Genomic DNA, 20,157 nt, shown 5'->3' on the forward strand with positions numbered 1-20,157 from the left:
AGTCCCCAGAAGGAAGGGTTAATATGACATCGACGACGAGCGATAGCAGTAAATTACCTATATCGACCACCAATCCTAATCCCGCGTCAAACATAAACATATCAACAACATCTCAGTCTGAGACTCAAAAGGAGAACCACAATCGCAACGTTGACTCATCGTCTGTGCAACCACCTATACTTGCCAATCCGATTTCACCTTCACCACCTTCCTTGACTGTTACGCCTGCATCGCCCACTACAACCCAATCAGATAAAGTAGATCAGCAGAAGGAATTAGATACCAATCCTAATCCCACCACTTCGGGTGTAGAAACGAGTATGAAAGAAAAGGGAAATCATCCTACGGAATCAGAAACTGCTTTACTTTCCCAACAACCTCAAACATCCACAAACATGGCTAGCACGACAGGGGGAGAACCTAGTAAGAGTACGAATGGTGGTGCGTTGTCTAATCTGACGAGGAAGTTATCCAAATCCAATTCGAATACCAACCCATCAAAGGCAGGTTTATCAAAGGAAAAGGAGAAAGAGAGTTCAACATCCACCCCTCCAAGTAACACTACCAAACCAACCCCTACTACTACCCAAGCTTCTTCATCTACTAAAGCAGCTGCTTCGACCAGTACGCCATCGACTCAGAAGAAGAAAAAGAAAAGAAAAGGGTTGGCTGGATTCTTACTTGCGCTTGGATGCTTATCGGCAGATGAATTTGAAGAGAAACCAAAACCCAAAACCTCCCAACTACAGCAGCAGCAAATAACGCAGAAAGCTGGTACTTCAGTCACGACTGCTAAACCTGCCGAGACTGCCAAGGTGAAAGATGAAGTTCCAAGTAAGAAGGAAACCTTGGGCCACCAGGTAGAACCTACCGCTACTACCGGGACCACGTTGGTGGACCAAAACGTAGAAGGTGATAAGGCTGTGAAGCCAAATGAAGAGATTGTGGTTGCGCCTGCTGAGCCCCATACCCTACCTGATGAAGAGGTAAGTTGATTACTTTTCCCAATGCTTAAATGGGGTATATAACACATATGACGCTGATCATTGTGTGTAATCTCGCGATTGTAGACTGCAGGTGTGACTTCATCTGCTGTACAACCACCCGGAGGAGGATCGTCTTTACTTGGTACCCCCACTCGATCCCATCCTCAAGTCCAACGGCGAGATTCAGATATTGCCGCACCATCAACCTCAGCCGAACAAGATCGCACAGAGACCAGCGGAGGTTACACGGACATCAGTAATTCGGAGATTCAAGATGAAAGCAGTGGTGTGGGAGTACAGCATGAGGAGGGTGTGGATGAATATGGTTTAGAGGATGATTATGAGGATGAGGAGGATAGATTGATCGAACAGGGTGGTATGGGTATACCTATTGATGAGGTGAGTCAATCTCACAGCTGTCGTATCACCCAAAGAAGCTGACGAGATGATCTTTCTTTCGGTCAAATTAGAATGGTAACCCTGCACCTCTCCTTCCATCTATTTTAAAGGAGCATCACGGTAGAAAATGTTTAGTATTGGATTTGGATGAGACCCTGTTACATAGTAGCTTTAAGGTCTGTTGATTGGGAAGCGAACCCACCAGATTACGCTGATGAGATCCATCCTGCAGTCCTTACCCTCAGCAGATTACATCGTCCCCGTTGAAATTGAATCCCAAATCCACAATGTATACGTCATCAAACGACCAGGTGTAGATCACTTCTTGAAAGAGATGGGCAAGATATACGAGATTGTCGTCTTCACCGCCTCTCTATCCAAAGTAAGCTTTCTTCTTCTTATTATACGCTAAGATTGAGCTTATGAGTCTGCGTAGTATGCCGATCCAGTATTGGACATGCTCGATACCCATCGAGTAGTCACTCATCGACTATTCAGAGAAAGTTGCTACAATCATAAAGGTAACTATGTGAAGGTGAGTCATGTAATCCTCGAAATTGTAGAGCTAGATACCGTTGTACTGATAATTGTCACTGGTATCGCAGGATCTCTCACAACTTGGTCGATCAATCGAAACTTCCATCATCATCGATAATTCACCTGCATCATACATCTTCCATCCCAATAACGCTGTCCCAGTCTCGACGTGGTTTAACGATCCTCACGATACCGAATTAACAGATCTATGCCCTTTCTTGGCTGATCTAGCTACTGTCGATGATATAAGGGGTGTGTTAGATGGCAGAATGAACTAATCTGGTGAGAGCATAGCAGAAATGAAATCAAAGTCTCCAACATTTTCTCAACTTGGCCAATTTGGACGACGAGACCTTCGTTGATTAACAATTTGAATAATACATGGCAAACAATCCATAGAGTGTATCAAGTCGAGCAACATCTTTCCCCTTTCTTCCTTCACCTGATACCCCATATACAACAGATCAACACATAATGAAAGGGAAGAAATCGGAAGGAAACATATGATAAATGAAATGGTCAACTCTGTAACCATTAGTCACAGTTCTTTCTTTCCATTCTTTTCGCAATATATACCCCGTTCGTTCATACTTCATAGTTCACATTTCATTTTCAAGTTCTTCCTTACCCTCATGATATACCCCATCTATCTCCTTTCCTTAATATGGTAGCTCCTAATTTGTTTAAAGACCTAAGAATACATGATCTCACTCTCGTTTTCTGTTTGTTTTCTTTGTACATATGCAATATACCGAAGATCAAAGTGACACTTACTCGGATCTGCGCAAATGACAAATTGAGGTGACACGAGTAATTGTGCCGACCAGAAGATATTCATCACGTCAAGCTACAGTAAATACTAGACTCAAAAACATGCGGTCCTTGACGTGGCACTCGAATTTAAAGGACTATCTGCGAAACGAAAAGGAAAATGCATGACGATGCATACGATATACGATCATCTTGCTTGTCCTCCCGATCGATCATTTGAGATAGTAATAATCCCTAGGAATGACGTTTTCATAAGTCAACTCTGTGTTCTGGCAGTCGATCGGACCCCGGAGCGAAGACGGGATCAGGTCAGCTGCATTCGATTCGACTTGCGTCTTGGCAGCATTCGAGGATCGCACGTCTTTGGTGACACTCTTGGACCCAGTCTGGCCAGAAGCATGATGATCAGTACGGTACTGTTTAGAGCCCTGAGTCATCTGACGACGCTGTGGAGTGAGATGGAAGATACACTTACCAAACCTTCGTCTACAGGTTCGGTTCTGGGTTGACGAATCCCCGTCACTCTGCCGCTAGCTGTCCTGGACTTATTGACACTGTTTGTCGGATCAACAATCTGATTATATAAAGATTGGTCAAAGTACATTCTACGATATGTGTTAACAGATCCCTGGGAAGACCCTTTTCTGGGTTTCGCGAATGATAGCTCATAAGAGATTGCACCTGAATCATCGGTTTTCGCTATCATCTCTTTTACAGTGCGGCTAGTCATCTGCTTGGAGATATCCTCGACGATGTACTCAGCATTATCGGTCGAGTTGGAATTGACGGAGTCGATGACGAATGTGGTCCATTCAGGGGCTCTCACGTTGACCCTCACAATGGAAATGGCTAGCGAGAGATCGGCCGTCTCGGCAATATATCCCTGCCTGGCGAAGGTTGGAGCTGGAAGAAGTGTGGCTGATGGTGTCTCTTCCGAAGACATGGTTACTGTTTGTGCGAATGATACCAAGGGTGTAGAGAGTTCTGTCAATTCAAAAACTCGATACTGTATCTTGTGTAATCTGGCTGAATCATTGGAGCCGGCGGAGTTTATTGAGTGAAGGTAGAGAGCGTTCCCTCGCTGTTGTGGAACAAAGGAGGCGATTCGTCACACGCAGCTCAGAATGATGACTAGAGAATCGGTACTGGGACCTAGTGAAAGGATCTTGTGACCTCAAGCATGTCCGCTAGCCTTTCGCAAGCCTTGTAAATACTGCAGTTCCTCGATCATGCTTAGCTAAGGTGCCCAATCGGTTTGTTTTTTGGCCACTGCCACAAATGCATATCGGACTAGCATGTCGGTGCATATCGTTTGTACATGTTGACCTGATGCGTATGATCGGTCAAAGAAAGCACCGCGAAGAGAATATTCCTCCAAAGGCTACTGCAATATGCATTGTGGTCCGGTTCTCTATTTGGCCATCGCAAAGTCTATAACAAGGATATTCTCCTGTTTCGATCTTTCTGGTGTTAAAATCTGCATGAATAGGGGAGAAATTTAGCGCCTTGGGACACAGATGATTGAGCGGACAATGGAACTCACGGAATCCTCCAGGGGTGAAGGCTTAGCTCTCACCCCTGTGACTGTCCCAATGAAAGTGTTTTGACCTGATTCTTCCTTGTGGGACTCGAGGTGATCCAGCAAATCAGGGTACATTGTAATGGAGTTGAATCCATATACGGTTTGAGTCTCTTCAGATTCATCATTGTTCTCAATCTTTTTGAAATGTCCATGCATGACACAATAGTAACTTGTAAGGCGATAAGTCTTGACTCCTCTTAACCTACATCCAGTCAAGTATCTTGAAAGGTTCTCAGAGACTTCTGTAGAATTAGCGACAGCCGGATGAGCAGAATCGACATTAAATGTGATTCCTCCGTAATCAGCAGTTGAGATATCGGATAATTGGAAAGAGAGCGTGGTCCGCTCGTAGATGGATTCACCCTCTGTCCAAGAAGTCTCCATGGCGATGTATCTACCAAGGGCTTGTAATCTATTAGGTCGACGATCAGTATGTATGATAAATGAGGATCAACAGGGTTAGTTGATTGTGGCAAAAGGGCAATACACAATTATCATGATATGCACCAACACGAACGAAAAAATATATGTACACAGCGTCGTACTGAGAACTTTTCAGGATGCACTTCTCCTGACAGAGAAGATTGTACACCATGGTCTTCTACAAAAATGTAAGGTGAAACCGATTATTCCTAAGGCGTATTTGACTTCGATTTAGCATAATAGTCGCAGGTCCAGATTCGCATTTACTGCAGGATATTTGGGCTCGGCAGTGTTCATGGTGGTCCTTCTCAGTTCTGACCTACCACACAGAGTGAGATGTAGCCTTGATATCAATAAGAAGAAGGGCCCTCCAAAAGAATGTTTGGGGAGAATGTGAGTCTGCCTGCATGAGATAGTATCGTCTTTTCACCTGAGGTACTCATGGCTAGATAACAAGGGAGGTCTTGTTGCATCACAAGAAGGAAGCCTTTCAGAGGGCCTGGAGCTCCATCATCGAGGACGGATGCGCGAGGATGTGACGAGGCTTCGCAAAATACACTGCCACATTTACACCACAATACAGTACACATTCTTTGGACACCGACTGGGATACGTACAGGCAGGACGTTTGCGCTTCCTATACCAAACCGAGTGTGCGAAGCGAGATTTATCAGCCTCGAAGACCCAGATGTCTCGTACTGTTTCCGCCGTTGAGTCATTCTGGATGTACGATATATGTGGAAGGCATGGGAGCTATGGTCACCGGGAGACTACATCAGAAGGTCGAGTATCAGATCCGTAAGCAGTATCAATGCATACTCTAAACTCCTTGTATTATATACACTGGCAGTGACGCTATTGGTCTTCCTCTCATGATCCTATCGACCGATTCCATAGGGTCCGAAATCTTCTGGGGCTGGGGTCCAGGTAAAGTTGTCTTTGCCGTTTACTCGCTCCCTGAAATGGACTTCCATGGTGATTGAGCTTTGATCTTTGGTCCCAAGTTTCCTCCAGGCAGACTCGGATTTCGAGTCGATGTGGTAATTGTAGAGTTCGCGACTTGGTGCAGAATCTCTGGTCGCAACTACCTGGAGTGCGGTTTTGCCGGTCATGTCTCGACCATCCTGTGAATATTCCTTCATTAGGTTGACTGTCTTACCAGAAAGCTCACGCTCAAGCAGAAGTGCGCTAGCATCGTGGTTGTACCGGGCGGAAAGTTGATCTGCCTTCTCGATCGAGTCTATTCTGAACACGGGGTACAGGTCTCGGGGGTAACGTATGGGTGTGGAGGTGATGGTAATATTTGCATGTCCAGATCTGGGGAGTTCAAGAAGTTCGGGCTGACCTGTAGTGGGAGTCGTAGCTCCATCACTTCGATCGTCCTCGAAATCCCGGATGCTAGGTGCCTCTGTCATCGTTCCAGGGGTGAATATCGGGAACGTCTTTGTACTCGATGTTCCGTACATGCTTCCCAGTTCTGATCTGACAGTATCCCCAGGGGCCTCGTCTGTCCCACCAAAAATTGCTGCGGTGAACGTCTGAGGTTTATGCCCCTCTCGACCAGTCAAACGGGTGAGATGTTCTACGAAATGAGCACTCCCGAATACACTGGGAAATTTAGCGGTTTTCCGATGCTTGATTTGTGTTCTGTCTGTAGGCTCGATGGAGGAGAAGATCTCCGTGTCATCTCCAACCTCAGTGATTACCCTGTAGAGACATGGAATTTGGAGTTGATCCATCAGATTTCTCACATCATCACTGAGTACTTGGTTCGACCTGGCGGGCTTGATCGAGTCGAGGTTGAAGGTGATTGTGTTCTTCACGGTGTCGAGAATTGCTTTGGACACGCCGAATGTCAGGTGGGCGTCGTGGGTATGATCATAGTCGCTCGGTGCCAATGACATGTTGCTGGAGCCCCCTTCCACAATTATGCTTTGATCTATATGGGGTTCTACCAGCTGAGATGTGTATGAGATAGGAGTACAGGTCGAATGTAAGGTAAATGCATAATTTCTAGAAGGGGTGGCGAGAACGAGCTTTATAGGGAGGTTAACATGACCTCACCTGAAGCGAAGGAGCGTTCGTCCTCCTTGCCCTGACTGCACAAGGATATTCCACCTTTGTAGTGCTCGAAGCATGGATGGTATCAGCCATTCGAGATTTTGTGATAGTACTCGTAGATCTCACTCTCGTGACATCATACAATGCTTTTATCAAGAGTATCAAACTAGGGGCATAGTCATGAGGCTGTACAGAGACATCGGGAATACTGTACCGGACTGGTCAAACGTTAATCACGTTCCTTTGCCGTGAAGACATTCAAAAACGTTGCAAGATTCTACACTGCAAGTTCTAGACTTGTTCCCCTGAGGAAGTATACAGAAAGGAGGTGAGTAAGTGCCTTGACTCTGGGAGCCATGTTGATCAAAGGAAATGGTTATGAGTTGGAAGTTTTTAAGGGTATGTGAAAGACCGGTGTTCATGGTTTATATGAAACTTTTGAGAGAGGATAACATAACGTGTGTTGAAGCAACGCACAAAGAGGATATGCATTTCGCATTCAAAGCCGACTATGTACGATCTGATCACGAATATCCACATCATTTCCTGGCTCAAGAGTAAGACTACCCACCGAGGCAAACATCTGCTGACGCTGAGAAGTCTTCATTCCCAACAATAAGATGGCATAAAGCGATATATACTACAGCCACCCTGGCGAACCTGGCTATTTCTACTCATAATTCGCTTTCCCTTGTATACGCTTGATGTATGTTACGTTGCCTGTCACTTTTTTGTTGCGTCCCGTGGATTCATTAACAATTAAATTTCGCATCTTTTTAGGGACAGAGAAATTGAGAGGCTCCTGATGAATTTCGGTTCCTTCCATGAAGCTTGTTCCACTTCTATACCGGCTGTTTTCTACGCTTCTGAGCTTTAGTGCCCAGCGGTCCGTCTTATCTCCATCTGGATACTCGAGATCCATTGCGAATGCTTCGTTCGTCAAGTTCCTTTGGATGACATCAAAACTAACTTGATCATGCCAGAAGGAAGCGCCACTTTTACCAACTTCCACTGCTTGCACCTCGTAGGTCATTCCACCAGCAAATCCCTCTGTGGCAGCGAATCTAAGAGTCACATTGGCTTCTCCTCGCTCGGGCGTAGGGGAAAGGCTGGCTTGACTTTCGAAGAGCGGCATACCGAAATGACCAGTTGAGGGTGTCATAGTTCCAGTAGGCGTGAATACATCCGAACCCATTGTAACTGTGGAATTACCTTGAGAAAACAATCTTTCATTGAAATGGTCATTATACAAGTCATCATGACATCCGATCAAGCTTCCATATGCCTTGAGTTCACCAGGTCGTCCGAGGCAGCTTTTGATGTCATCGCCCAAAGACCTATCAGCGAATACCCCTAAGTATTTTGAACGATTCCATTCTCGCATTGATCCAGGATCGACGCTGGCGATGGAATAATATTCACCTATTTGCGATTCTTCATCATTGACTTTACTCATCTTGTATTGACCACTTCCCCCGAACTGATTAGTTACATCGGACCCTAATTGTCTGGGAAAGGATGGTGTTGCACATGAGATTGTCAGATACCATGAATCTTGGGTGTTGTCGTACTTGACATCAGACACGGTAAGGGAAACCAGGGCTGAGGTGGTGCAGGGATAATCTTTCAAACTTAGGGACATGTCGGAATCCCTGGGGAGATGAGTAAGACTGGGTTAAGAGAACTTCGATATAAAAAATGATAAAGTAGCAAAGAGGATTGAAAACGATTGACAATATCAGAGTGGCAAAGAAGTGTACACTTAACGAAGTGCACATAGACCTTTGCTTATATGTGCTATTCGGTTTGTCGAATGACTGATCTTGGTCGGGCTGGACCATCAAGGCCAGAAAGGATTGTCTCTCAGAATTAGAAGTCACTGTCGACATCACAGGCTATGTCCTGAAACAGATGTTGGTACTCTCAAACTCTTCGCGTAAGTGGCGGTAATGGAAGCACCTCGAACTGCGTCATGTCGACAAAGGAGCTGCTTAGACCTTCCTGCACTCACCAAATCAGAATGGTCAAATGCTCTCGCACTGTTCACTCCAGGATGTCCTCCAGTAGAAGGTGATCTACATGCACAGTCCGCTTCAATCTAACTTATTGACCTCGTGCCATACTGTATGAGGCATACCTACAGATGCAAAATCAAGTGTACCACACACCTCCCACATGCTGAATACGATATATGAACCTTATGAGCAGAGCATCGAACAACTTACCATCAGTGTTGATTCAAAAACAAAAGTTCTATAGAGAAAAGTTACTCTTCCCCCCGTTTCTCCTTTCGAATTTCACTATACCAGTTACTTCGCCAGTCCCTTGCCCTTTCCGGATTCGATGATCCTCTGTAAGGGCTTTATCGAAATGAGTACTTATCGCGAAGTTGTATAAGCTAATGAGATCTTCGTCGTTTTGTCTGTGACCTCCATCGGTATCGTCTTTTCTCAACTCTAGAGCTAAATCATTGTAAGACTGATTACCATATTTATCGTAACATAATTGAGTCCTGAATTTTCTTCCGGGAAATACCTGTTGGATCAGCTCAAAAGCGTTGTCTTCGTCATTAGACCAAACTGATAGACGCGATTGATTCGGATTCGAAGATTCTCCAAGGGGATTAGCGATGGAAATACATTTGAAAGTTGGGAAAATCTCTTGAGATCCTCTACTCGAGGAAAAGGTGATTGTCACTTGAGCACTTCCTTGGTCGACGTTAGGTAATTGATATCCTGCCACATTGGACTGTATATCAATCGTAAAAGGATGTAAATCAGCTGAAGGCAGACACCACGAAGACCGACCGAACCAAGTAGATGTGGACATGGCGCAGAGCATGTGGCAGTGTACTGTACTCACAGGAAGGACTTGTGGTTTATTGGGAATACAAAATATCGGACCATCGATTAATTCGCCCTCACCTGGATCAGAACCGTATTGTCTTCCAATCGCTCTTACCATATTCTCCTCCAAAACAACGGAAGAGAGCAATCCTTGATTCCATTTGGTCAGAGTACGATCATCAGCGGTATCAATCGGACTGAGTGTGAACAATGCATTTCCTGATGAAGTTGTAATAGTAGGATTCAGACTCAATCGATAATACTCTCCAAGCTCGATCTGATCGCTCAGAGCTGAAACGGTGGCCGAAGGAGGGATTGGTAAACCCGGTGAGACAGTTTGTAGTTTGAAATCGATATCATCAGGATTACCCCATCTACGATTGAATCTAATGCCGGAAATTCCCATCGAAATGTACTCTGTAGTTGCTGATCCCAAATCATCCAGAGAAGGTGGTCTCGAGATCATGATGAAAGATATTAATCCTCAAGACTAGCATATAGAAACACTTTAACAGAATGGATATGGGTGGGTGATGGGGAAAGCAAAAGTTGGTCTTCCGTTACTCGAGTTTGCTAAACTAGCACTGTATGTAATCATTGGACAGTGTCTTTATATCCCTCCTCGCTCAGAAGCCATCTTTATGCAAGAAAGGATATAGATCAAGGGAACGAAAACGATGATGCGAGTCTACACAAGTGAAGCGGTGTAGAAGAAGGGTGTGCCCCTCAGGTTTCAGACTCGCTGTATACTGTATGGGAGAAATTCTAAGAAAATTTGGGCGTTCATTCAAAACATCCATTGTACTAAAAAAACGTCAATTGTTCGAGTTAGAGATGCAGACTTCGGGACATAAGAGTTTTAAAACTCATCACCTAGACGTTCGCCGGATTTATCAGACCTTGTTATGTCCTTCGATCGAGATTGGCCTATTATCTACAACAGGATTGAGTTTGAACACAAAGAGGATCATACTGTATCAGCGAAAACCAAGTCCAACGACCTGATTGTACCGTGATGTACTCACTTTACCCCAAACATCACCCATCCTGCCAAAAGGTCTCTTCCAGCTTTTCCCACTCCTACTTGCTCTACCTAATTGAGATTGATGTTCTTTGAGTGCTGATTCGGATTTACAAAACATCCATCCCTCAACTGTCACCCTGTCACTGTCTCTTTCGTTCGTACTAGTATTGGTAGTAGTATCAGCAGAGGTCGGATGGCCTTGTACGTTAGACGAATCAGTGGTGTTGGTATTGGTGTTGGTATTGGTATAGGTGTTGGCAAAAGTTGCAATTTCAAAGGCAAAATCATTGTTGAAAACCACTTGAGATATATCTCCATTACTCCATCTTTCTCTACTTTCTCCATCTTGGGATACTGGCTGTAGATCGTACATTGGTATACCCCCATTGTAAGTCACATGGAGCGGACTGAGTTTGTACCTTTCCCCAAAGATTATCTGTGTACTGAGACCTGATTCGTCACCTTCCATGAGTGGGGATGATTGTATTTCGGATTCTGGCGGATCGGAAGATACTTGTGATTCTGATCTCCTCGATCTCGGTTTCCTACTGATTATACTATGAATATCAAATTGGAACGATTCATCTTGATCATCTTGATGAATGTTGGATATTTGCAGCGAGGTTCGGTACGATGTCGTGGCATTCACATCTGCGTGAGTACGGCAGAACATGATTATGTAGGATCGCACAGGAAAAGACGATAATGTACGAGTGTAATGCGATTGAGTAAGTGATGAGATAGAAAGCCGATGTAAAGTGCTGTAATTATGAGGTATGTGTGAGATTATCGAGAGAAAAGCCTTAATAACCAATGATGGAATTGAAATATCCAAATAACACGGTGAATACCTGTTTGAAGGTAACAAGTATGAAAGGATGACATTGGGATACCAAACAAATGTACTTGTATGGATAGCCCAAACAATCGCCACAACCGCTCAAATCAGCTGTGACAGCGTATATCATGTATGATGTATGATGTATGATGTTTAAGTATGTAGTCGTTAAATGCATGTATGTTCGTTCTCGCATCTTTCTTCTCAAAAACGAGAAGATGAATACCAGTGAGGGTATATAATGAGATGAATGACACTGATAGCGATAGCGGAAGGTTTGGGGAAAAAAGAAATGTTAAGAAACTGATTGAAAAGAATAAGATGAAATGTCCTTTTGGAATATATATGATGTACGTGACTGACCCGACTTGATCGTGAAAAGTAGTAGATAATTGATGTGAATACGAGAACAACAGGTCACTTTGTACTTTGGTTTGTTGAATGAATAGAGAGACAGACAAGGAACAGATGAACAAGCGTAAGTTGATTCGGTCCTAACTCTTTCTCTCGCTCTGACACTGGTCGTAAATGCGATGTCCCTCTCTTCCCCTCTTAGGGAATCTATCGTCTCCTGTCCACTTCCGATTTGTCCACCTCCTTCCATCTATTGGTGAATCCCTCCAGACTTATACCAAAGCTAATAACCCAACCATTACACTTCCCACAATACCCCCTACGGCAATCACCTGATTCGAGCTGATCGAAGCCCGGTTGGACGCGGATGATCTTTTGAATATATCGAGAGGTGAAGAAGTGAGCGAACGTTTTCGAGTATTCGTCTGACCCGATGCATTAACACCTGTTAATGTTTGTGTAGGAAGCATGTTGGGTGGTTTGGCGATGAGGTTCATGTAGGGTAATTTGGCTCCATCATATCTGTTTAATCGTAGTTGATAGTTTCCAGTATCGGGATCTACGATGATCCCCCAATCTGTGAAAGTTGTCTAGTAAAAGGTCATATACGCGTAAGCCATGAATTCCTCTCTCATCTTTACAAGACCGAAATGATCTTTATCGCATTTCGCCTCGTTCGCTCGTCCGTCCAGATTTTTCATTGTAGTGAGAAGCGAGAACAAGAAAGAAACGCCATCAACTCACCGTCTCATCATAGTACGTGATGATATTCGTCGTGGCCGCGCAAGGATCTTGCACTTGGACTCTCCCATCAGCCGAAAAGGGATGGAGAATTATCGACCCATCATCTTCCAAAGAGTACGTTCCATGCTGCCAAATCAAGACGGCTTGGATGCATGCTGGATTGGTAGCGTTGGAGTTGTATCGGTATTGGGCTTCTTCAAAGAAACCGTCGTTTGTGCTGACACATGAGATTCCACCATTTCAGTTATGTCCGTTTTGAATGCAATATATAAAAGAAATGAGATTGAAATGAATCGGGATGGAAATGAGAAAGGAGATGGGGAAGAAACCCCTGACTCACAATGAGTATGCCATTCCTGTATTGTTTGGGTAATCGAATGCCATCTCTGCGGGTGAACAGAATGACTATAGGCAATTCAGAACCATCAGCTCAAAGGCTTGCCTAATACTTTGACCAGAATCCATTAGGTTGAAAAGTTATAATCCCGCTCTGTCGACTGCCCTTCCCCGTCATATTTTATTATCGCAATCACCAGAACAGCTTCAAGGTGATGCTTCCAATATCACACAATGCAAGGTGGGACCTAACGACCGTTTGTCAAAACACCGCTAGTCCTCCCCTTCCTCCCAATACTCCCGCAGAGATACCAGCATATATCCAACCTTACTACACGCCACCATAAAACACTGGTTCACAAGGTATCCACAGAGAGAAAACACTTACACCACCAGTAGACACCGCAGAATTACTCGACCAAGTCCCCTCCAAGTCCGTCAAGTTGTTCGCCGCACTGAGATCTCCCTGAGCGAGCGTGAGGGGAAGGAGGGCGAGGGTGAGAGATACGGCGAGTTGAGATAACATCTTGTCTTTTGATAATTCAATAGAAGCCTTGTCTGTACTTTTATTCAACTGTCTTGAGGTGTTTTGTTATGACGATTAGAGGGGGGGTGATTATCGTATTAAGGAAGAGTGAGAGGGAGGGATGTTGAAAGGAGTGTATTGAGGTGAAATGAAATGGAGAACTTGAGGTGGCGGATGAGGGATGGGGGACGCGATGGAACGGTTGGAACTAATTACTTTCTTCTACTCTAATGCTCGACTGATGATGGTCGATGAGACAGTGATGATGATGCTGGTAGTAATGGGTCGAAATCGAGTGTACGTGATACAAATGAAAGACGAGAAGGATCGTTGGAAGGATCAAAGTGTCAAAGTGTGCACTTGGGATTTGTTGTGGTTGCGGTTGTCGACAAAACACAAAGATGATTTCAGGGTTTTCCACCCGCAACTCTGACACCAAAAGAGGACTCAGCACACAGCCTCCCTTGGCCCCCCACCTAGAGTGCCAAACAACGCGACACTCAACATAATCCCGTAATTCCCGAAGTATCGCAAGATGACGAAGGTGGCGTACCTGACTGATTAACTGGAATGTTGGAATAAGCTGCAAGTCACAGACTCGTCTGTAGATAGATGTACGAGTATGCATGCACTGTGATATCGAGGCTCACAAGTACGCCACGGCGCGACATCCTGTTGAAATACTTACGGGTCATGAACGATTCTAGTCTATACAACTGGCGACGCACTACTGTATTGATCCTGAAAAAAACTACGAAAGACTTCCATACAGCAGAGATACCTTGCCCCATCCCTCAATGTCCACCAAAAGCTGTAGTGAACATCCCACTCAATACGTCTTTCAGGCTCTTGCTTCCTCCGCTGCATGTCCCGGTTACTACTGACACTTGGGATGAGGATGAGCTTCGGCAGGAATCTCCATTTTGAAGGTGACTTGACAGGTATGCGAAGGGCTGCACTGAGGTTGATGACCTGTCATACCTGCTAGAGCTTTGCTCGTGCGAGAGAGGCATATGAAGATTGTAATACGAAATCACCCTAATGGTTGTTGATCGATGTTTCGAAAGACATTTTTATCGTTTAGGTCTCGGTGTACTCTCCAACACATCTTCTCCTTCGTCATCATCATCGATAACAATCGGTTCATCTTCACCTCCCTTCGTGGACGACCTTATTCCATCCCAGCCAGGTATACTACCTCTATACATTGCATCAACAGGAGGTGGTCTTGCATTGGATAGGTGTATAGCTTCTAGGATGATAGGTATTGGTTTCAAATAACTTGAAGACGTTTTGACCTATAATCACCATAAGATATTAGCTTTACAACTCTTTTGATCATGATACAGAAGTATGATATAAGTATGCTCGACTAACCTTTCTTACCATCTTCTCACCATCACCTTCTAACCACCCTACTACATTTACCCATTCACCTCTATTCAGCGTCAATGGTTCGCGATTGACTGGTCCCCTCCCCAACTGTCCCTCTGAGGATGATTGGACAGTCTGGGTATAGGAATTAGACTCAGCTGCTGCTGATACATCCTTTAGGGACGGACTCTGGCCCATCAGAGGTATTGAGATATTCACCAGGATTGTGGGTGAAGGTGAATGTGGGTCGGACGCAGGAGGGAAAGATGTGAGAAGGAGCAGTGAAGTGGGAGGATGGAATGCTAGGACCCTATCCTTAGGACTCAGCTCATCTTCGCAGATCCACTGGAAAAGAGAACAACACACTGTCCTACAAATCTCAACTTCCTAGCTCTATGTTCCAAGTTCACATTGTGTAAAGGTAAGAACAACGCTGAGCCTATCAGGTCAGAAGGGGGTGGTGGTGGTGGCAACGCGACCAGTTGGTTGTTGGTCATCTTGCTCTTGCCAAACAATAGTCTTGGGTGTCCATCTTCACGACGAAGTGTCGACTCGTGATCTCCACGACGTGATATAGATGTGTGATTGTTCAGGACGAGGTGATCCGACAGTAGGAACCAAACACCCAAAACCTGAAACTCAGGGTGACTCAGGAGTGGTACCACGTGTTTGTCTGTGCGTCATTTGGGACTAGTGGCAAATCGAAACACCAACTGGACAAAACAACACATACAGACAACATCAACATCCAATTGATGGGTGATGGTGATGATCAATTGCACTCATACTCCATTGTGTTACATATCATCATACCCATCACAAGAATACAGTCTGATACCACTATAACAGGACACATATATAAATCATATTCGAAAGACAGCTCACCGACTGCCATCTGACGACCAACACAATCACGTCAACTCCCTTATCTTATCCATTGGGACAAGGGATTCGTCTTTAGGATCACGTATAAGAACGCATATTCATGGCAACTTCATTCGCCGATGCGGGGCCATTGGACGAGTACTTTCGGGGTAGGTCGTTTACCTCTTTCCCCATCTTGGCGTACAGCTACACGATACATGGCTAAGGCTAACATCTATTGGGTATATAGATGAAATCGAATCAAGCAACGAGCAACGACCTGTTCAAGGTCAAAATCTAGATATGGAGATGGACTTGGATAATCAGACCAGAAGAAGTTCAGGCTTATCAGATGAATCGGGTGATATCGTATGTGTCTGTACCGGCTTAAACCAACCTCCTCATATTTTGTACTTGCTTATGGATACTGATATGGGATGGAACAGACATTGGTGGATCGTTTATCGCTCTCACCCAATACCTTGAAAGGATGGACAGGTTCATTACCCAACTCAGCTGGTCCAAGTAACACATCCAACAACGCCGTACCTGGGAAATTTCCTTCTCCAAGTAGATTATCATTTTCCGACGAGACGTTTGCCGAGAAGTTCAGATATCTCATTTGTTCGAGTGGATTGTTGGAGAAGGATTATGTACCTGCTTTAAGTGGTGGGCTGGAGAGTGAATTAGGAGACGATATACCTGACAATAATGAAGAGACGTGGAAAGTGTTAGAAGGGTGGATACAGAAAGGGAAAGAGAGATGGGATCTCGTGTTGGCTAGTATAGCATTGATGGTGGGGTTGATGATAAGTTTGGGTTTGTGGACGATATTGGGATTGTCAAGTGTAGGAATACTCTTCATGGGGTGGTACAAGGGACTGGTACCTATATCAAAAGATGTGAGTCAAAGTAACTATTCTCTGTTTTTCTGAGACACGATAACTTAATCAACTAATTAATCCAATCCAGATATCGAACAAACCCACCACCTCTTCGGACGATAACACTCCTCAATCAGCTGCTCTCGCCTCTCTCACAAATTTCATCACCCAATCCCAATCTCTCAATAACACTCTCTTATCTTCCTTATCCCTCCTTGAACCTCATCCCTACAATCTATACACCCACAACCCTCTACGAGTTGCACTCCATCGATTCACCGGCAACATGACGGATCATCTCGCAACAGCCACATCGACACTCTTAGAACTCACAGATCGAAGAGAATTGGCCGTCCTAGGCGAGATGTATGACATTCCCGTTGTTGGGTCTTTCTTCTATTCTCGAGGTAGAAGGCATCACAGCATAACGGATTCATCAAGTGAAGAAGAGTACGACCAACCCATACCCGTTCATCGACCTGCTTTACCACATCGTCCCTCATCACACCCATCTCCACAAAAGCACAACCACGCTGCTCACAGTTCCACTTCCTCTCTTCCTGCCTATGCGGGTCCATCGTCTCTCAAGAAATTACCCAGCGCTCAAAGGTTTTCGTTCAGCTCTTCGCCAGGTGGAGATGACAGATTCACTCATTTACCGGATAAGACGCCCAGGTTGTCCAAAAGAGCCAGCGTGGAAAGATTAAGGGATACATGGTCGCAGTCACCAAGATACGAAAGACCAAAGCATGAAAGAAGAATAACGGAAGCTGATGAAGAAGCTGAGAATGAAGATACTACCACCACTTCGGTTCAATCGATGTCAAGTGATGACAATACACCGGTTAAGCTGGACAGACGCGATTCTAGATCGGATAATCAAATTGGATCGACGGTAATATCACCCAAATCACCTCCGGCTGGCGGTCGAGCAGGTCTAGGAGTGACCATCCCACGTACACCAATACTGACTCGGGAAACACCCCGTGGGTCTTCTGCTTCACCATTCAGACATATCCCATCACCATTGTCAAGGAGATTATCAAATGCCAGCGAACGTCTTCAGCCCTTACGTACAGCTGCAATGTCCACACCCTCTAGATCTCTTCCAGGATCAACGACTTTGCTACCTTCTCCATTCATGAGTGATCCAAGTTCGATTTCCGATATCGTACCACCCTCTTCAGCGCCATTACGAGCTGTAACTTCCCTTGATCCTCTTTTGTCTTCCTCTGAAGCCGGTGCGAGTGGTAACCCGAAAAGAAGAAGTTTACAAAATATGGTATATTATCATTCATCCGATGAGAATGACCCTCATCAAAGCTTGAGTTCTGGTCCTTTATCGGCTGGATTGACCAGAACTAGATCAATGCCTTTATCGGATTTACAAGCTTTACGAAGTGCTTCTACTGCTGGAGGTGGAGGTGGAAGATCAAGAAGGTCATCGTTGAACCCTTCTGCCATCCGATCAAGTATAGGTCTCGGAATAGGTTTTCCAACAGATGTAGTAAACAAACGATCAAGTCTCACTACCTTACCTCCTCCATCACCTGAACCATCCTTGAACCTCAACTTGAGACGTGTGGAGAGTATATCTCCATTGACTACTCCTTCACTTAAGGCTAGTTGTTTGGGTATACATCTCAAGAGACGACGAATGACTTGTTGTTTGTTAGGATTGAAATTTAGGGAAAATCAAGATGATAGTTATTGGAGGGACGTTAAGGGGATATTGGATGATTTGGTTTTGGGTATGATAGAAGAGAAGAAAATTTTGGAAGACGTATTAAAAGATTCTGAGCGAGAAGAAAGAATTATCAGATTATTAAATTCCGACAAACATGAACATCCCAGAAATAATGATAATGGTTTATCGGATATTTGGTCACCTTCGCCTATCGAATCTGTCTTCCCTGATCACAAGAGAGATTACGCGCCGAAGACGCCGGATGAAGTTCTGTTAAATGAACATATGGATAAATTGGCTCAGGCTTTAATAGGCAGTTGGAAAGAGTTATCTAAACTTAGAGAAAGTCTGGGGTCTAACAGGAAAGAGGGACAGGGGTTGGGGTTGATGGATGGTTGGATTGGAGTCAGGAGTAGATTAGGAGATGGGATCAGGGAATGGGAGAGGGGCAAGGAAGTGATACTGAGAATGACTAGTCAGAATCGGGGAAGTGATAATGTTCAAGTGTCGTCATCGACGGAAGATGATCAAGGCCAAAACGTGGAGCAAGAGAAGGATGTACGACAGTCAACATCTCCGTTACCTGAATTTATGAAATCATGGACAACCACCGACGACGACGAAAATCAAGATCGAGGATCAGCCGATAAAAGTTTTGAAGATGCGGAAGAACCTTTACCACCTGTGGGGAAAGATCTCATCTTCGAGGCGACATCCAGTATACCTCTAAATGAAGATAAAGTATTGCTCAGTAAGATGAGTAGAGAAGATAGGATCAAACTTACCAAACAAGCTAGAGAGAAAGGTATATCGGTAGTGGAACTGCTCAAAGATCGAAATGGTCTTGGTGATCAGAAAGAGAAAGATGTAAGGGAGATGAAGATTCGGAGTGGACAGGTGGTCGATGAGTTGAGGGGTGTGATTGGGAGTATTAGACGGATGAAGGTTGGAGATTTACCTGGGGAAGATGGACTGTCGATGATCGATGGACAGACAAATGGAACTGGTGTGAGGAATGTTGTCGAAGAAGGTTCACTTATGCCATCATTGCCAATCCCACTTCCTCTTTCCGATCGGCAGTTGAACGAGAATATTGTCGAGCATCACATCTCACAAGACCAGGATGACCTTGTGAAGATGCTCGCCAATCCAGTGAACCGACACGACCACGATGATAGGAAGGACGAACAAATAGATCAAGATTATCAAATACGCCTCACACGAACATCAAAATTAACGAACCCACAAGATAATCAGGACGCTCCTAACGGTTTCAATAGTAGATTCATGTTGGATCTGAGTGAACTGAAAAGAAACATACGACCAATAAAGAACAAAGATAGTGATGAGGACATGTCGGAATAATATTGAATATACGGCCTTGGATGTCATTGTCATAGTATGAATGTGAGCGTGTCATATCATACACAAATCCTATGTACTTCGGGCTATGTAGTATCCTGTGGGCTACTGCATACTGAATGATCACCAGGATTCATATTCTATCTGACGATATACTGGTCAAGTCAGACTTGACCTTACATGCGGCCTATGCCCTATTTTGCCGTCTTCTACATTGGACATCATTACTCTACATAAACACCAATGGTCAAGCTATGATCAATACTCATCTCCCACGAACGAAGCCCCTTTGTTTAATTCTCCCTCGATGTCCAAGATTCCAAGGGAGATGAATGAATGGAAGCCTAGGGATTGATCAATCTCGATATAGAGATCACTTACCAGATCAGAGCCAAAGGATGCCTCAGTGCGCAAAGGACGGTTGGGAGGATGTCAAAGGATGTCAAGTGATGTTTCGAGGGGAAAGGGAGGGACAATCTAGGATGAACGAAAGGATCCCTACGACATACTAGATACTGTGTTGGATAGAGGTTCTAATCGTCAGGATTTGGTTTGCTAA

At 44.6% G+C, this 20,157-nt stretch overlaps 10 protein-coding genes across 10 annotated transcripts; 2 read left to right on the top strand and 8 right to left on the bottom strand.

Annotated features, from left to right (window-relative positions):
- Positions 1 to 23: 23 nt before the first annotated feature.
- On the top strand, positions 24 to 2,200 carry L199_005321 (uncharacterized protein; the record flags this gene model as incomplete). The annotated part of the gene is made up of 6 exons (XM_064891032.1): positions 24 to 986; positions 1,071 to 1,385; positions 1,457 to 1,561; positions 1,618 to 1,767; positions 1,822 to 1,920; positions 1,991 to 2,200. The coding sequence occupies 6 exons, from the start codon at positions 24 to 26 to the stop codon at positions 2,198 to 2,200; spliced, it is 1,842 nt and encodes a 613-aa protein (XP_064747104.1).
- A 705-nt stretch (positions 2,201 to 2,905) lies between these two features.
- On the bottom strand, positions 2,906 to 3,636 carry L199_005322 (uncharacterized protein; the record flags this gene model as incomplete). The annotated part of the gene is made up of 2 exons (XM_064891033.1): positions 2,906 to 3,079; positions 3,169 to 3,636. The coding sequence occupies 2 exons, from the start codon at positions 3,634 to 3,636 to the stop codon at positions 2,906 to 2,908; spliced, it is 642 nt and encodes a 213-aa protein (XP_064747105.1).
- Positions 3,637 to 4,104: 468 nt separating this feature from the next.
- L199_005323 (uncharacterized protein) lies at positions 4,105 to 4,659 on the bottom strand (the record flags this gene model as incomplete). Its single annotated transcript, XM_064891034.1, has 2 exons — positions 4,105 to 4,170; positions 4,237 to 4,659. 2 exons carry the CDS (start codon positions 4,657 to 4,659, stop codon positions 4,105 to 4,107), a joined length of 489 nt encoding a protein of 162 aa, XP_064747106.1.
- A 917-nt stretch (positions 4,660 to 5,576) lies between these two features.
- L199_005324 (uncharacterized protein) lies at positions 5,577 to 6,602 on the bottom strand (the record flags this gene model as incomplete). The annotated part of the gene is made up of 1 exon (XM_064891035.1): positions 5,577 to 6,602. The coding sequence occupies one exon, from the start codon at positions 6,600 to 6,602 to the stop codon at positions 5,577 to 5,579; it is 1,026 nt and encodes a 341-aa protein (XP_064747107.1).
- An 827-nt stretch (positions 6,603 to 7,429) lies between these two features.
- On the bottom strand, positions 7,430 to 8,401 carry L199_005325 (uncharacterized protein; the record flags this gene model as incomplete). Its single annotated transcript, XM_064891036.1, has 1 exon — positions 7,430 to 8,401. One exon carries the CDS (start codon positions 8,399 to 8,401, stop codon positions 7,430 to 7,432), a length of 972 nt encoding a protein of 323 aa, XP_064747108.1.
- A 611-nt stretch (positions 8,402 to 9,012) lies between these two features.
- Positions 9,013 to 10,071, bottom strand: L199_005326 (uncharacterized protein; the record flags this gene model as incomplete). The annotated part of the gene is made up of 2 exons (XM_064891037.1): positions 9,013 to 9,507; positions 9,622 to 10,071. 2 exons carry the CDS (start codon positions 10,069 to 10,071, stop codon positions 9,013 to 9,015), a joined length of 945 nt encoding a protein of 314 aa, XP_064747109.1.
- A 393-nt stretch (positions 10,072 to 10,464) lies between these two features.
- L199_005327 (uncharacterized protein) lies at positions 10,465 to 11,302 on the bottom strand (the record flags this gene model as incomplete). The annotated part of the gene is made up of 2 exons (XM_064891038.1): positions 10,465 to 10,539; positions 10,631 to 11,302. The coding sequence occupies 2 exons, from the start codon at positions 11,300 to 11,302 to the stop codon at positions 10,465 to 10,467; spliced, it is 747 nt and encodes a 248-aa protein (XP_064747110.1).
- A 791-nt stretch (positions 11,303 to 12,093) lies between these two features.
- Positions 12,094 to 13,427, bottom strand: L199_005328 (uncharacterized protein; the record flags this gene model as incomplete). Its single annotated transcript, XM_064891039.1, has 4 exons — positions 12,094 to 12,411; positions 12,566 to 12,782; positions 12,906 to 12,970; positions 13,290 to 13,427. The coding sequence occupies 4 exons, from the start codon at positions 13,425 to 13,427 to the stop codon at positions 12,094 to 12,096; spliced, it is 738 nt and encodes a 245-aa protein (XP_064747111.1).
- A 1,073-nt stretch (positions 13,428 to 14,500) lies between these two features.
- Positions 14,501 to 15,298, bottom strand: L199_005329 (uncharacterized protein; the record flags this gene model as incomplete). The annotated part of the gene is made up of 3 exons (XM_064891040.1): positions 14,501 to 14,725; positions 14,805 to 15,111; positions 15,168 to 15,298. 3 exons carry the CDS (start codon positions 15,296 to 15,298, stop codon positions 14,501 to 14,503), a joined length of 663 nt encoding a protein of 220 aa, XP_064747112.1.
- Positions 15,299 to 15,786: 488 nt separating this feature from the next.
- On the top strand, positions 15,787 to 19,601 carry L199_005330 (uncharacterized protein; the record flags this gene model as incomplete). The annotated part of the gene is made up of 4 exons (XM_064891041.1): positions 15,787 to 15,835; positions 15,916 to 16,034; positions 16,112 to 16,567; positions 16,638 to 19,601. The coding sequence occupies 4 exons, from the start codon at positions 15,787 to 15,789 to the stop codon at positions 19,599 to 19,601; spliced, it is 3,588 nt and encodes a 1,195-aa protein (XP_064747113.1).
- Between the last annotated feature and the right edge of the window lie 556 nt (positions 19,602 to 20,157).

The sequence above is a fragment of the Kwoniella botswanensis genome, chromosome 1 (assembly GCF_036426115.1).
Source record: "Kwoniella botswanensis chromosome 1, complete sequence".
Lineage (NCBI taxonomy): Eukaryota > Fungi > Basidiomycota > Tremellomycetes > Tremellales > Cryptococcaceae > Kwoniella > Kwoniella botswanensis.